At 45.0% G+C, this 16842-nt stretch overlaps 3 protein-coding genes across 16 annotated transcripts in view; 2 read left to right on the top strand and 1 right to left on the bottom strand.

Moving 5' to 3' along the window:
• The first annotated feature begins 107 nt into the window (after positions 1–107).
• mastl (microtubule associated serine/threonine kinase like) lies at positions 108–7876 on the top strand. The gene is made up of 12 exons (XM_011489074.3): positions 108–400; positions 473–610; positions 862–1001; positions 1087–1175; positions 1249–1355; positions 1457–1616; positions 1699–1847; positions 3347–4339; positions 4640–4781; positions 5411–5524; positions 5599–5700; positions 7249–7876. Exons 1-12 carry the CDS (start codon positions 233–235, stop codon positions 7404–7406), a joined length of 2460 nt encoding a protein of 819 aa, XP_011487376.1. The 5' UTR covers positions 108–232; the 3' UTR covers positions 7407–7876.
• An 806-nt stretch (positions 7877–8682) lies between these two features.
• On the bottom strand, positions 8683–14028 carry acbd5 (acyl-CoA binding domain containing 5). Of its 8 annotated transcripts, none has more exons than XM_020712399.2 (14): positions 13896–14028; positions 13582–13700; positions 13289–13409; positions 13048–13120; positions 12458–12575; positions 12329–12361; positions 11998–12168; positions 11727–11918; positions 11498–11577; positions 11251–11419; positions 10966–11168; positions 10329–10388; positions 9622–9731; positions 8683–9559 (listed from the first exon to the last, which is right to left on the bottom strand). In XM_020712399.2, the coding sequence occupies exons 2-14, from the start codon at positions 13685–13687 to the stop codon at positions 9547–9549; spliced, it is 1449 nt and encodes a 482-aa protein (XP_020568058.1). In that variant the 5' UTR covers positions 13688–13700; positions 13896–14028; the 3' UTR covers positions 8683–9546. The 8 variants fall into 8 exon arrangements, with proteins under 8 accessions (XP_020568058.1, XP_020568057.1, XP_020568059.1 ...); XM_020712398.2 differs by having other exon boundaries at positions 13582–13767; positions 13896–14020; XM_020712400.2 differs by having other exon boundaries at positions 13582–13752; positions 13896–14015.
• Positions 13317–16842, top strand: part of abi1 (abl interactor 1) — a 37151-nt gene continuing 33625 nt past the window's right edge. For all 7 annotated transcript variants that reach the window (XM_023950266.1, XM_023950270.1, XM_023950268.1 and 4 more), the window contains exons 1-2: positions 13317–13430; positions 14732–14902. In XM_023950266.1, the coding sequence (XP_023806034.1) occupies positions 14786–14902 (117 nt within the window). In that variant the 5' untranslated portion in view covers positions 13317–13430; positions 14732–14785. The remainder of the gene's footprint in view (positions 13431–14731; positions 14903–16842) is intronic.

Below are 16842 nucleotides of genomic sequence, written 5' to 3' on the forward strand. Positions count from 1 at the left end.
TGATTGAGGTTAATTTGAACTTTATGCATTTTTTGTACCGTGATTTTTCTGTATATTCGTGCTTTTTTTTTTAACCAGGCACTATCAAAGATACCTAAAATCTGCGTAAGGTCCCACATCCGGTGGCGCATTTCAAATTTTCCAAACAAACCTGGGTCTGTTGTCTAACTTTGATGGAGTACACATCAAGCTAGGAGTTTGTTTTTTTATATATATTTGTAGCTTTTGTATAATGGAACCCGAGCCAAAGCCTAACTGGAAGTCAGACGTCAAATCGGTGGAAAATCCCAAACCGCCTTCGATCGACGATTTTGTTGTTTTGAAGCCCATTAGCCGCGGGGCTTTTGGGAAGGTCTACCTTGCTCGCAAGAAGAGCAATGCGCGCCTGTATGCCATCAAGGTGTGATTATTTTCACCCTTTTCCTCAAAATATCGTGACATGATCTGCGTAAATGTACGTGTTTCCTCTTAGGTGATGAAGAAGGCAGACATGGTTGACAAAAACATGACGAACCAAATGAAGGCAGAGAGAGACGCTCTGGCTCTGAGTAAAAGTCCCTTCGTCGTTCACCTGTTTTACTCTCTACAAACAGCCACCAAGATTTACCTGGTAACAAATTCTTTCCTGCAAAATCCTTGCATTATAGCAGCTATGAAGCGCGACACAGCGCCCCCTGCTGGCTCATCACAGCGGTGATCAAAAATCCCACACAGCTCACACCACAATCTTGTTATTATCTACGCATATATCTTTAATTATCTTTAGGGTAGCATAATCCACTACCAAAACAGTAGTTTTATAGCAGTTCCTGCTTGTTTTCCTTCATCTCCTGCTAATCTGAAGTCTCTTGCTGCTTGAAGGTGATGGAGTACCTCATCGGAGGGGACGTCAAATCTCTCCTTCATATTTATGGGTACTTTGACCAAGACATGGCGGTGAAATACATCTCCGAGGTAGCTCTGGCTTTAGATTACCTGCATCGTCATGGGATAATCCACAGGTATCTGTCTGCTCTGCATCGCCGTTCCATCAAATGCCTGTTTTACGACATAATCATTTTATTTTTCACGACTCTGATTTGTCAGAGACCTGAAGCCAGACAACATGCTTATATCCAACGTAGGTCACATCAAGCTGACAGACTTTGGCCTCTCCAAAGTCAAGCTGGACAGAGGTATGAAGCCCCGACAGGTGGTGCAAACTGGCATTTGGTGGCGTTCCTCATATCCTTGTCCTCTGTCCGTCAGAGCTGAGCCTGATGGACATCCTCACCACTCCGTCTTTGGCCAAACCCAAAAAGGATTATTTCCGCACTCCGGGTCAAGTCCTCTCTCTGATCAGCTCCCTTGGATTTGTAAGAACATTTGTGTCAAATTTATGTTTAACAAAAATGCTTCATTTAGGAGTTTGCGTTTCTAACTGCCTGCCTCTGTATTTGTTTATTGTTTTAAACAGAGCACGCCGTTAGGAGGAGGCCGGCGCCGCTGCAGCACGTCAGCTGTGAGCAGCCCCGCCTCCTATGGCAAAACCAAGCAGAAGAAAGTTTCTCTGGATTCTCCGTTGGTGATGGAAGCTGATCATATGGACTCTCCAGCGGAGCATGTTTGCAAACTAAGTAGTGTTTTCTTTTTCTTAAGTAAAGTTGTTTTTTTTCTCCACAATTCTGAGTTTTAAAATGTTGTTTTTAATCAATCTAGGACCTAAGAGCAGCGTGTTCAGTCCTCATAATCTGGCTAAAAATCTGACCCCCACGTTGCTGAAGACCAGGAAGAGGTTTGAAACGATGAGTGGGGGCAGCTCCACCGACACCGACGCCGCCGTCAGTCCATTATGGGAGCATGAGGAGGTGGGTCGTGTCAAACTCCACTGGAACAGGAGTTTTACAGCACCTGTGGACCGTACAACACTGCTTTATTGTTGTTCTTGAAACGTTCTCCCACTTAAAAAGATAAGAGAAAGGCCTGTAATTTCTATCATAGGTAAACCTCAACTATAAGAGACAAAATGCGGGGAATCACATTGTCTGATTTTTAAAGAATTTATTTGTAAATTATGGTGGAAAATAAGTATTTGGTCACTTACCTCTTCTTGAGGGGATCGTCTGTCCTCCACTGGTTACCTGTATTAATGACACCTGTTTGAGCTGGTTATCTATATAAAGGCACATGTCCACAACCTCAGACACACTCCAAACCTCACTATGGCTAAGACCAAAGTAACAAAGGCTACCCCATCAGTAACACACTACACCACCAGGGACTCAAACCCTGCAGGGCCAGACGTGTCCCCCCTGGTAAAGCCAGTACATGTGCAGGCCCGTCTACAGTCTACTAGAGAGCATTTGGATGATCCGGAAGAGGATTGGGAGAATGTCCTATAGTCAGATGAAACCATGTATGTAGGTCATGTATGGTCAGATTTGGAGTGAAAACCTCTTTCCATCAGCATTGAAGGTGAAATGTGGCCGGGTCTTTAAGCATTGCAACGATCCCAAACACGCCTGTTGCCCGGATAACAAAGGAGTGGCTTCATAAGAAGCATTTAAAGGTCCTGGAGTGGCCTAGCAAGTCTCCAGATCACAACCTCATAGAAAATCTTTGGAGGGAGTTGAAAGTCTGTTGCCCAGCAACAGCCCCAAAACATCACTGCTCTAGAGGAGATCTGCATGGAGGAATGGACCAAAACATCACTGCTGTAGAGGAGATCTGCATGGAGGAATGGACCAAAACATCACTGCTGTAGAGGAGATCTGCATGGAGGAATGGACCAAAACATCACTGCTGTAGAGGAGATCTGCATGGAGGAATGGACCAAAACATCACTGCTGTAGAGGAGATCTGCATGGAGGAATGGACCAAAACATCACTGCTGTAGAGGAGATCTGCATGGAGGAATGGACCACAATACTGGCAACAGTTTGTGAAGACTTACGGAAAACCATTGATTGCTGTCATTGCCAACAAAGGGCGTAAAACAAAGAATTGAGTGGAACTTTAGTTATTGACCAAATACTTATTTTCCTCCATAATTTACAAATAAACTCTTTAAAAGTCAGACAATGTGATTTTTTTTTCTTCTCATTTTGTCTCTTAGGTACACTTGTGATGAAAAATGCAGGCCTCTCATCTTTTTAAGTGGGAGAACTTGCTCAATGGGTGGCTGACTGAATACTTTTTTTGTCCCACTATTTACTGCTTAAGGGGTACTTAAGCTTTGGCTTAAAATTCTTTAATTTTAAACTACCATGACAAAATGTATCTTTCTATTTGTCTTTTGTTTGACTTCTTTTAAATACAGATTTTAAATCATAGTTTTGTTGACCTTTGCCCCTTTTTTTTTTTCCAGAAGGAGAACCAGTGCTTTAGCAGCCAGAGGCGCAGGAAGCAGCCTAAGCCTAAAAGGCACAAACGGGGTTTTGCACCCACAGCCCCGGGTGGGCTGGGCGTCTCTGGGAAAGCCTCTCGTAACTTGATGAAAGCGTCCAATCAGGATCCTTTTCCTGAAATGCTGCGAGTCCCTGCAGCTCAGGAGGACGTTTGCTCGTGGATGAGCGGCGACTGTCTGCCTGCAGTTCCCTCATCTGTCAAGAGGAGATTCTCCGAGGTGGAAACCAGTCCAGAGCCTAAAGAGAGTAGAGCCAAAAAGAGAACCTCAGATTACCAAACAACCTGTAAGGCTCTGGAGGAGCAGCCCGGCGGGAACCACAGCGGCCTGACCGGAACCTTTTCCACCATCTGGATTGGAGCTTCAGACGGCCTCGTTTCAGCAGAGCGTCTGCTTCCGAAGCACTCCAGTTCCGCCCATGTGACCAAAAGTCTGCTCAGCGAGCTGGAGGAGCACGGCGAGGACCCGTTTGAAAACGGAACAAAGGGCTTGACTCATTCGAGCTTCGCATCGCCGCAGCTCGAGAGCACCGGCGGCGTCTGCAGGAACTTGAGCCTGGACTCTGACGGCTCCATGCACGAATCTTCGCTCATCATGGAGAGCCAAGCGGCGCCAAACCGGAGATCGTCTTCATCCGAGGAGCTGGAGGAGAGCAAAGCCTCGCCTCCGCAGACCCCTGCCGTCGTGCTCGAACAGACGACGGACTCTCGGTGTTCCGTCCGCAGCCTGGACCTCGCCTGCAGCGTTTTGCAGTCCCCCTCCTTCCTGAAGCCGCAGAACGTGGTGGCCTTCCGCAGCTACTGCAGCTCCATCAACCGCTCCAGCGTGTCCGGGGTCTCCAGGCTCAGCGTGGGATCCGTGGAAAGCATGGACGTCTCCGCCTCAGCATCATATCACTCCGGTGCTGCGACACCGGTGCAGAGAAGGCCGTACTCCAGCAGCCCCGCCCATCAGGTAACGCCACATTATAATGCAGACTTGGAGAGACTTCCTCAGGGAAATGCAGATGTTGCTGGATCTCAAAGATCTGTTTTGAAAAACTATACCTGCTGCAGGTGAAAGTGATCGCCTGAACAAGCCTCTGATTGGTACATGACATCTGTGTCTGAAGATGGCTTCCATTTCTGATGTTTTGGTGCCTTTTCCTTTCTAAACGCTTCACTTGAACAGCATTTCTCACTCTGGCTTAAATCTAAGGAGCGTTTGAGTTATTTTTGACGGAAACTCAAACCTCCTTTCATCTTCCTCCTGCAGACTCCTCGCCCCACGTCCACATCCCACACCCCCTTCAGGACTCCCAAGAGCGTCCGGCGAGGCGTGGCGCCGGCTGAAGGCGCGCCCATTCTCGGAACCCCAGATTATTTGGCTCCAGAGCTGCTTTTGGGAAAACCTCACGGTAAACGATGCGCACAAAAACTATTTTCCGTTTACAAATGCAGCCACGAAAAGTGGAAGCAGTCATGACGGGCGTTGTTGTTTTAGTTTCAGGAAAAGGTCCGTCCGGTAAGTTTTCTTGTTGTTTTTGTACGCGAGCTCGCATGTTTCCTCGGGCTGCTGACATGCTGGAGGAAACGTATTCCCATTCCTCTGATCTGTAGATCTCTGAGGCAAATGTGGGTCTGATTAGAGGGACGGAAAAATGAGTCTGATCGGCGTCTTAACACTTAAGGGGGACCGTGGAGCTGCTTTTAACCAGATAAATGGATTTTATCTGTTTATCTGTACAAAGTTTTTGTTTGTTTCACTTTAGCTGTTTAATTTCTTTTTTTTTTTTATATTTAATATGCAAAAAAAACTTAATGGGGATTATAATCCAACATTTAAGTTTTTCTAACGGTCACTAAACAAAATCACTTCTCTTAACACAATAATTTTGTGAGTTTTCACCTCAAACAATAAAAAGTGTGTGTGTGTGTTTGAGTCGGAGTCCCTTCATGATGCTCGGCCCAACGCCGCTGCAAAGTCACGCTTCAGTCTGCCGACGCGTTCGTGCGTAACGGGACTTTGCCGTTCCCTCCCAAACAGACTGCATGGTGGACTGGTGGGCGCTGGGGGTGTGTCTGTTCGAGTTCCTCACCGGCGTGCCGCCTTTTAACGACGAAACGCCTCAGCTGGTGTTCCAGAATATTCTGAACAGAGGTGCGTTGACCTTTCACCCCGTTTTCATGCACACGAAACGGTCAAACTCAGCCTTTCAGCGTCTGTTTTTCCAGACATCCCCTGGCCTGAAGGGGATGAGGAGCTGTCGGCGAACTCCAGGAATGCCATCGAGATCCTCCTGACCATGGACATGACGAGGCGAGCCAGTCTGAAGGGTCAGAACCTCGTTTTCAGTCCCAGTTTGTCTCAATAGATTCTGACTCAAAGGTGCTGCTCTATTCCAGTTTTATCAAGGCGATTTATTTGCTGCTTAAGAGCATAAATGTTCAAATAAATCAATCAATTGACCTGTAAGCGACACAGCACTGACCTCTAGTGGTGGATCACTGCATGACCGGATCAAAAAGTGACGTTTGGAGTCGGTTCCTATTTAGTCTCAGAATTAGGCCTGCACAATATACCGCAAATTTATCGTTATCGCAGTACCCAGCTCTGCAATATGCATATCGCGAAAGACGGTGAATATCGCAATAAATCGTAAACCCAAAATGTGTTAAAACAATCTTATGGCAGCTTGAAGCATTTAACGCATCAAATAAATCCCTTTATGCTTTGACCAATCAGATGGTTGCCTACCCATTGTTTACCAATCAGATGAAGGCCTATTATGTTAGACGATTGTCACCTATGTCGATGAGGGTCATTTGGAGTATAATTTTCAAACTGTTGCAATGAAATGGGAATTATGTTTTTGGTTATTTTTCTATTTGTTTACATACCGCAAATTATATCGTTATCGCCATATTGATCACTTATATCGCATATCGCAAGTTTTCCTCATCTCGTGCAGCCCTACTCAGAATGTGACTTTAAAAGAAATTAAGATCTTAATACATAATAGATAAAAAACGTGGTAATAGGATGGAGTGTTAGAGCCACCATTAAAGAAAAAATAAATTAACAAATGAGAATAGTCATATAGCTATAAAACTATGAAAACTCGTCATTTCACATAATTAGACCTGTGAAAAAAAAGAAAAGTCAACATTTTACCAGAATAAACTTGTAGAATTATGAGCAAAGGAGTCAATATTTTACACTAATGAAGGTATAATTTCATAAGTTATAGATTATCAACAACATTAAATCAACAACATTAAATTAATAAATGTTTTAGGCAAAAGGTTGTTTAATATGAAAAATATAAACGGCGACAAAAACGAATGTTTGAGTTTGAGAGACGAAGACCACATCACGGTTTCTTCAGCTTTGGTTTCACCAAAAAGGAAATGGCACGTCTTTATGTGAGTCAACATTGTTTTATTATAAGTAAAATGACATTAAAAAGAAAATAGACCTCTTTAGAAGGAGATTCTTGACGGAGAGGATTTAAATTTTATTCATTTTTTTATTTTTTTCCCATTCTAATCTATTTATATAGAATTTTTTAGTTATATTAGTCTTAATGTTTTCTTTGCATGGCAATAAAAAGTCGTAGATTTAACGTGAACAAACTTGTAGGAACTGTGTTGTGGCACCATAAACATCTGCATTGATGGGTTTGGTGAATGAATGTCATGGTGGCCCCATCACTTACGTTCAATGATGATAAATATAGAGCTACCTTCATTCATGCTTGTGTTTTTGTGGCCAAATATATGCAGAGATGTCTGTATTTAGACATGGAGGAGGCCTTCGGGTGGACTTTAGGAGCTGTTGGTCAGAGTCCTCCTCATGCTGAGTTTTCTCTGCGCCTCCACCAGATCTGGAGAGCCACCCTCTGTTCGCCGGACTGGACTGGGTCAATCTGCAGAACCAGGAGATGCCGTTCATCCCTCAGCCGGAGGACGAAACCGACACGTCGTACTTCGAGGCGAGGAACAGCGCTCAGCACATCGCCGTGTCTGGGTTCAGCCTGTAGAGCAGCTCTGCTCAGACGAGCAGAAAAAATGTTAATGTGTTGTTTTAAAGGACATTTTATTCATGTGCAATCGTGGATCACGAGTGTCTGACGTTTATGATTCGATTAAAAGGAAATCTAGTTTCCTGTAAACTACAAGCTAACTCTTTTGGCTGCTGGTTTTGGTTTTCTGTGATCAAACTTTCGGTTCAGATGTTGCTGTGCTGGGTGGGCGGGCCTGCTAAATGTGTGCTCCACTACTATTTAATTAAACCTAATATATTCCTGATTTTTATGTGTTAATGATGTTCATAACATTCTGTCTTTCTGCTTTGAGGCTTTCAAACTTGATGTCCTAACAGATGTTTTTATGTTCTGCATTTGGATTTTTGTCTTTTTTATTTTTTATTTCACACCATTATTTCAACCTTGCTCCGTAAACAGTTCTAAAGGAAGGAAATTGTGAATAAAATTTGCTCCTATTGCCAAAAGATTTGCTTTTGTGTCTTTCAGCTGTGGCCTTTAGGGGGCGCCACGCTGGTCAGAGCCGCACGTGACTCATTCCTGAAAAACCATTTGGCTTGGGGGCTTTACTGTTGGTTTTATCTCCATAGCAACCATCCAACGTTTGGGTTTCCCGCGGTGACCAACAGGTCTTTCACTTTTTTGGAAGAATCTGCTAAAGTAGTTTTGGGTTTCCATGGCAACAGAGGTTTTTTGTTGACCACACTGACATTAGACGCTGGTGATTTTTTTTCTTCTTTAAATGTTTTTTTAAGATGGTCACCTTTTCCTGAGGTCAAAGGTCATCAAAGCCTTGGTGGCGGTTGTGGCATGGCGGCGTGTGAGTGACGTTTTACTGTGCTACGACGTGAAATTGGTCAGATTTGACACTTTGGCACAACATTGGCCTTTGAGGCCCTGCGGCCATCCCATAATTTGAAAACTTCCTTTGGATATTCCTGATGTGTGTTTTGGTTAGGTTGGTGGATTTTGGAGCCGTTCGTGTTTGGTATGGTTTCTTCTGCTGTGATGTCATCCAGTAAGACAGAATTCTTCACTTTCTCAGTGCAGAACGGGACTACAAGAGGCTCAAAAAAAGAAATAATCGTTTGTTTTTTTCTCTTTAGTGGCAGTATCATGGTTTGGGCCTCCATTTGGATAGAAAACATGGATATCAGGACAGCAAAAAAATTAACTCTTAATGTTTAAACTGTAAAGAATTTCCTGAACAAAATACACTTCATTCCTATTTACCAGCCCACATGAAATATAAAGTTGAAAAGAAAAAACTAAAGATGCTTCATTAAAACTTTATTGAACGTATGGATTCTCACATGCAAACAGCTCTGCCTGTGCAGAGAGGGTTTCCTTACAAAGATAGACTGTAGCTTTATTAAACATAATGGCTCTGCAAAGATCCGTACAAATACAGTATCTGTTAACAATCTACATGATTGCACACAAGTGCAACTAAAAGATTGCATTTTAATCTGCACCCTAAGGGCTTTAGGGAATCACGTTGTGCAGGTGTTGCTGCTCTGCACTAATGGAGGATTAGCATCATCCAGTCGCACAAAAAAAACAAATAATGTCTGAGCGGAAGATCTACTTGGTCCGAACCGGAACCGGCTTTGCTACAGTTTATGACAGGAGAAATGATCCTTCCTCCTAAAAATAGAAATGTACCTTTTGATTTTGAGGCACTTTTTATTTTTTCTACAAAGGACTTGAAAAGTTGGACGTAAAGAGCACAGATGAATGAATTAGGAAGCAGGATGGATGAGAAACCAGAAGGAAAACAATTGGCCATTTCATTGATCCCCTCCCTAAAAGCAATAAATATTAAATTATAAGCTAGAAAGACGTTTACGCTGAACGTTACATTACAATTATCCTACGGTGTTGATTATAGCAGCATCTTCTGGGTGGAAGAGTTTATCTGAGGAGCTTCTCCTCTCAAACCGCTTCGGTTCTAGGAGCTGGCAAACGTCGCATTCACGTTCCCCGCCTGCAGCGCAGCTCCTGAGCGCTCCTCTCACTTCTCGCCGCTGCGCAGACTTTCCTCTGAGTGCAAAAGCAAATTACTGGACTGTTAGTCGAAGCAAGGATGAGGGCGGCGGCCCGTCCGGAGACTCGTCGTGGTCTGTGCGTGCCGGCATCAGTTGATACGTCTGGGAGGAAAAGGACGACGTGAATGAAGTGAAGTCAGGTACCTGACTGTACTGGACTGTACCTTCTCTTCCTCTGCAGGTACAGACGGATGAGCCACTGCACCACGAACGGCCAAAGGAGGGCGAAGGCCACGCCCGCCGGGGAAATGTCAAAAGGCCACCAGGAGGGTTTCTAGCGAGAAAAGAAGCCAAATCTATCGAATATGAAAAAAACAAAGGGAAATACAGAAAGTGAATGATGTCAAAGACCCACTCCCATCATCTTTTCATCCGTTTTCAAAGAGTTCCCACTGCTCTTTTAATTATAATGATGCTGCTTATAGCAAGAATCTGGGTCAGCAGAAATTTACCTCCAACTTCCCATCAACCGTTTGTTTACACTTTCTCCCACTAACTTACAGCCCCAACCAAACATTACAAGTGCAGCAAAAATGGGGACCGATATCAGAGCCATCCAGCCGAAGAGTTCTGATCCAGAGTCCAGTTCAGACCAGGAAAACAAAGACGTTCGTGGATCTGTTTGTCTGCAGGTCGATGTATCAGGATGGAGCGGAGCAGGAAGCTTATGGCCAGCTGATTGCAGCACAAATACGACCTTTTACCAACAGCATTTTTTCATCTGCTCCTGATTCACAACGATTTCAATGAATAAATACTCAGAAATGCAAATCTGCGCTTAGTTTTCCTTATAAATGTTCTGCATCATCGCCACAAGAACATGTTAAAACTCAGTTTTCACAGGAGTGGGTCCTTTAGGAAGAATGTTTACCGGACTCCTCTTTTTCCCCTGAGGAGACAGAAATGTGGGCGACAGCGCAGCTGATCTGGCCTGCAGAGACGGAGAGGAAACGCTCCGTTAGAGGGGGAAAATATGAACACAAAAGAACGTTTCTGCCACGGCCTCAGAGGTCAAAGTCCAAAGCCTCTTATCTGCCCTCTGTGGGCCTCATGCACGGATCCAAAAGCTTGTATTCTGCTCTGCAAACATTTCAAACCTTTTAGATTTTCATATCTTCTTCTAAGATCTCTTGTTGATTAAGTTTTTGGAAGAACAGATCATTTTACTACTTTCTACTGATTTACGTTCTTTTCCTATTTTTAGGATACTTCTTTTTGTGGTGTATGAAGTTTATTCGGATTTGTCAGCTGCCTTTTGGGAATAGTAATGCATTTCCATTTTACAGTAGTAGAAATGGGAAAAAACTGTTTTAATAAATGTGGAGTTCTTTTGCAGAGACACGCCCTCTGGGTGCATTACCACTGATTGCCACCGGGGGTGTACTTATTTTCCACATGACCAAATCTGAGGTTAATTGCTGGATTTTCTTGCTGTGTTTCTGAGACTTTAAGGTGATGACAGCAGTTTTTCGGCCTCCAGAGTTGGTTTTTTGTGCGGCGTGTCTGACCTGGCTGGCGGTCAGAGCCTCCAGGGTGTGCAGCCGCTCCAGAACATTCTGCATGTCCTCCTGCAGTCTGGCCAGCGCCGCCACAATCTGCTCGTTCAGGCTCTCGCTGGGCGTCCCCGCCCCTCCTCTGCGGCCCCCGGCCCCATCCCGACCACTGTGCGTGGGCATCGGAGGTCCGGCGCTGTGTCCCGGAGACCTGGACCCTAAAAAGCGGGATCGGATCAACTCATCAGAACACGAACCTTTCTCTCACCTGATGGAAGCTCAGTGTCAGAGCAGCTTTACCCGGTCGTCTTCTGCCGGAGCCGCCTGCCCGGTCGGCGTGAAGCCTGGGCGTCTGCGACGCGTTTCCGCCTCCCTGCCCCTCCTCCCCGCCACACCTGACAGGCTGTGGCGGAGCGTCCTGCAGCTCCTCCTCGTCCAGCTCATCCACAGAGTGGTGATGCTCTGGGCTCTGCAGAAGGTGCACCGTAAAGGTTATTAAACAGATTAGAATCTAGATCTGTTCCTTTCTTTGGGGGCCTCTGCTTGCCTCGTCTTGACCGAACTGATCCACAGAGTCGCAGTAGACTTCGCTGTCAGAGTCACTGGTCAGGTTGTTGGTTCTAGGATCTGTGACACGGTGGAAAGAGCTCAGCGTAAACTGTCCTGAGAGCAGACATGAAGTGCTTGAAGCTTAGCGGCTTATGAGGTCACATGGTGCACGGACCGACACGAGGTCAGGCGGGGAAGGCTAGAGAGCGGAGGCGGGGTTTTCCTACCAGCATGGAGTCCGTTGAGCGGACGCTGACTGGCTGGGGTCTCCGCCGAGTCTTCGGCGTTCGGGGCGGCTTCGGAATGATTCCCGTTGGTCAGATGTGAGCCCCCGTTGGCCAGCTTACCGTCCGGGGCGGGGAGTTTGTGTCGCCGGGTTGAACTCTTCTTCTTTGGTTGTGACGCTGCAGACTCCCCGTCTAAGAAACAGAAGAGTGGTTCAACAAAATATTAAGAAACAAAAGGAAATATATATAAAGAGAAGGTGGATTCTGTTACCTTCCTCATCTTCCTCCTCATCATCATCATCATCTTCCTCCTCGCTGAGCAGCTCTTGGTTTGGCCGGAGCTTTGTGGGCCGAGTTTCCAGGGTTCCGTTCATTTCCATGTTCCTTATGATGCTCTTCGTGACACTAGCCGACGGAGCAGAATTCAACATGGTCCCCAACCCTGAACCAAGGAAGCAGACGCAAAACGAAAAGGCTGAAAGCTCAAAGAAGCCTCCGTCCTCCAGAGGATCCGGCAGGAGCTACATCTAATGAAGCAGAACCAACTCTAACACCAGACAGGTTCTAACCACCACGCCGCATGGTTACGGTCGGGTACTTGCCCTCGAGTTGCCTGGCAAACCGAGTCAAGCGGGCTGAGCGTAAACCAAAAACAAACAGGAAAAAGGTTGAGCCAAACGTGCGCTTCTTCAGATACCCCAGCGGCTTCTGCAGTGTGGACAGAAACCTACCGGTGCTCAGGTCCGATATCTGTGTGATCTTCTTCCTCTCATCCACCAGCTCGTAGAACGGTCCCAGGACCTTCAAGAGCTCCTCCACCTCGTCGGTCATGGGCATGCCCTCCAGGATCTGGGAGCAAAGAGTTTGCAACCATCGACTCAAGCACAAAAAAATTCTGATGATGGAGAACAACTACAAAGAAAATTAAGCCTTTATATTAAGTGTCTGAGAATTTCTGTATTTAAATAGTTGTGAATCAGGAACAGACGAAGAAATACCGCATAAGAAAATAATTTGTGACAGAAAACACGCTTCCTGGGCCATGCGGATCAGAACATGATTCTGATCCACGAACGTCTTTGTTTTCCTCATCCGAGCTGGAATCTGGATCCAAACTGTACCGCTGGATGGCTACAATACAGCTCTCCATTTTTGTTGTAGCGGTGATGTAAGGTTGGGGGTGTGTAAGCTAGCGGGACAGCTCGGGCCGAGCTCGGAGGCAAAATTCTGCAGAAACTACGTCCTAAGAAACTACGCTGGGTTTTCCAATTTTGCCTAAAAATGGCATGATGATGATTATAAAAACCCGCAGAAAACCCACCAGCTTCATTTCATCTACGTAAGCCTGCATGGCCTCTTCTTTCGCCATGTCTCCCAGAGAATTCCAAGCGTCCCTGCAAAGTAAAAAAACGTCAAATACATCCCAAACTGGGCCATGTGTGTCCTTTCTGCACCAGCTCCAACTTTGTAAACAAGGCAGCTGGAGTCTGCGTGGACTGTGGGTCAAAGGTTGCAGTGTGCACCTAGACTTATCATGTTTGTGGGGGGGGGGTGTCACTGACCATTTAGCTTTGCCAACTGCGTCCCAGAAACCAGGCCGGGGAATATTGCAGGGTCCCAGAGTGGCTTGTTTGTAATAACTGTAGAATTTCAGCATCATGTCGTTGGATGGCTGGAATGGACCTAAAGGAGACAGGCCTGGTGGTGAGTTTGTTGGGGTTCTGCCGCTCAGCCGGCTGCAAGTAAAGTGGATTACTAAAATCGCACGAGCTCCAAGCTCGGGACGCTGACCAGCTGCGAACTGGTTCAACTGCCCGAGTGAGTGACAGGCACGGAACGGCGCGCGCGCGCTCACCATCCGGAGGCAGGCTCTTGATCACCTTCACGGCAGCCTCGAACCTCCGCCGAACCAGGCGCCGCTCCTCCTCCTCCCCCTCCACGCCGATCGCCTCCACCTCCATGGTACAAGCGATCCTGTTTGACAGCCGCCGCGCAGAGTCACCGAAGACTACTCGCCGTCTGTCCCCTTTAGTTAGCCAGACTGTTGTTGTGTATTTAGGACACCAACATATCCGCGTGACACCGCTTCAACAACTCCTCCCCCTCCGCCCATATGCAGCATAAACCCAAAAACTGTCGCAACAGAAGCTTTAAAAATGTCCGACTTACCGTCAAACCCAGCCGCTTATCTCTAAGTCAGAAGGCGACTTGTCCGTAAGCCTCGAACAGACGCCATGAACAACTATTAAGCTAAGCAGAGGTGCACCATGGGTAATGTAGGTCACTGTTAAAGCCAAACTTTCCCACTGCCGTGTTGTCGGCGGTTGTCGTTTCTCCTACATGTCCCAAAATCCTTTGCGGTAACAATTTTATTTTCTAATAAAGTTAGAATTGAGATTAAAAAAGAGAATAAAAAGTATAAACATTAACATAGTTTAAAAAGCCAAAAAGGCTGTGATTTAAATATGTATACAAAACATAAACAACGATTCACAATTTCGCTACAAAACTACATATCCCAGCTTTTGTGTTTCCAGTCGAAGGAACGATCGTTAGAAAATTCAGGAGCTATCACTCTAATTTTTTGTGTGATATTCCACTGTACAAGACTTAACAGTTTTACTAAATCTATTTATTTTAGTGCTTACATAGTTATACACGTAAGTTTGAAAATAATATTTTTTTCTTTCGCCTTGTTAGCTTTTCCGTCCAGAACTTGTCTCAACAGTATTGTTCTTACACTATTGATGACTATTAAACACGTGTGAAAGTGAAACTAACAAATTTTCAGGGAACGTCTTTGCTGATTTCAAGTATTAATACATAATATTTATTTAAATTTACTCGATCATTGTATAAAAATTATAACATGTTTGTAAAAGTGGTGACAAGTTTGAAGCATCACGCTGTAGTGACTCTCTACGTTTTAATAGACGATCTTTGTTGTGGGCAGGAATCCTACAATAGCAGTCAAAGGAGTTTTTTTCTTTTTTTTCTTTTCCCAGGCAGAGCTGGTGGCTGTTTGAAAGGGAAGGCAGGCTCTGCGGAGAGGATGTAAGATGGCAGAGCTACAAATGTTGTTAGATGAAGAGATTCCGGCCGGTAAAAGAGCGCTCGTGGAGAGTTACCAGAACCTGACCAGAGTCGCGGACTACTGTGAAAACAATTATGTCCAGGTAAGTGAGTTGGGCGCCGCGAAATCTTTGTGTCGGTCCGCCTTTTTTTTTTTTTTTTTGTCGGGGAAAGCTCCGGGCTGAGCGGCGGCTGTTGGGACAGGAAATGTGGATCTAGCAACTACACTCCAGGCGTGAAACGAGCCGTGATACCGAATTAAATGACGGGGCTTTGAAGGGCTGCTGGACGTTTCTGTGATCACATCGGTTCCGTTTGGATTTGGTTTCATTTTTATTCGAACTGTTTTACATGAAATCGTTTTTATTTAAATAAACGTCGAGGGTGTAGCAACATAGTTAATTTTTTAAAATTTTTTATACGATAACAAACTGGCTCCGCGTTTAACTACTTTTTTTTTTTTTTTACTAAACTATTAGCCACGAGAGTGCTTTAAATTCCAACAGGTCGTTGAACTCACCATTAAATGCCACAAAACCAGTTCAAAGTGGTGGTTTTATGTCTATATTACTGACATGTTAGCTCTCTGGTTGATTTGTGAGGTCATTTAGTGCAGAAAGTGGCCATGAAACCACCAGAAGTGGTAAATAAAGGACATTTAGGTTGATTTATGTGCTCAGAATCGGCTAAAAACATCCTTGTTGCTGGTTGGTTAATAATGGATGGAAGCATTGATTTAGCTCAAGTTCCATCATGGGGGCAGAGAGTTTGCTTGCTGTAATCTGCCTCAGTTTGGTGCATAAATGTGCTGTAACCTTGCAGGCTTTGTTGTTGTGGTTAGAATTTTTGCCATTTTTACGGTCTGCAGCATCTGTGGTAAAGGGCCGCCACCAAAAATAGCGAGCCACCCTCTGAGAACAACAACAAGCGGGGCATGAGCGTGTTTTTCTTCAACAGGAACTGACTTTATCAGCTCTCAGAGGGTGTGTCCATTCCAGCTGCACTCCCCAAGGACTCCCTGTAATTTAGCTTCCTTCCTGCTCCTCTGAGGTTTGTGCAGCAGTCCCTCCCGGCGGGTCTAGAGTCCCCAGCCAGGGTTTGGACGCCCGTTTTGGACGCCGCCTTTCTGAAAAACTTGCTGGTTGGGCAACAGTGGTGACACGGGGTGTGGAAGCGGGACGTGGGAGTTTCCTTGTTGTGAAAGCCAGCTGGAACACGACACTGATTTCCCACAAGGCTTTCAGCCCCCGAGGAAAAACCGCCTTTTCAGTTCATAGTCTGTTGGACCGGGAAAGGATCGTCTCTCCCCTCGTCTTTGTTATCTGGACATCTTCTCCACAGAGATGACGTCTATTTCACATTAAGCCGCTGATCAAACCTGTTTGACTTTAACAGAAGAGCTGAGTGGGTCAAACAAGCACCTCAAATGACATTTTCTGTACTTATGGGTTGTAATGTATCGCAATCTCTGATATTTCTAAGTATTTCTTGTGTTTTCTAATGATTGAAATTGACATTAAACTAGGTTGATATGAGGAAAACTCCATATTAGTGATCAGAATTGCGATGACGATAGAACTTGCGATACACGAACAAATAGCAGAACTACCAAAAACAGAGTCAACACAACTGAACTTACCCTCCATCACGGAGGTAACCATCTAACATCAAAGGGTTCCATCTGATTGGTCGATTTGATTCGTTAAATACTTCAGATATTTTTAGCACGTTTATCCCCACTTTTGCCGTCTTTAAAATTAAATAAATACATTTGCAATTTGTTGTGCAGGCCTACATTATTTTGTTCATTTAAAAGGAGGAATTTGGTGAAACTAAAATGTTGCTTTAATATCTGCAAAACTCAACATAAACGATAAATATTGGTAATGTTGGACATGAAGTGAGCGCAGCATCGCTTTTCATAAAGAGAGTTCTTTTACCTAAGAATTGGTGCATGTTTGTAAATCAGCTGCTTTTTTTTTTTTTTTTTTTTTTAAATATGGTCAGACTGGGAGTTTTGTGATTTCCTTTACACGACGGAGGC

The sequence above is a fragment of the Oryzias latipes genome, chromosome 20 (assembly GCF_002234675.1).
Source record: "Oryzias latipes chromosome 20, ASM223467v1".
NCBI classification, from domain to species: Eukaryota; Metazoa; Chordata; class Actinopteri; order Beloniformes; family Adrianichthyidae; genus Oryzias; species Oryzias latipes.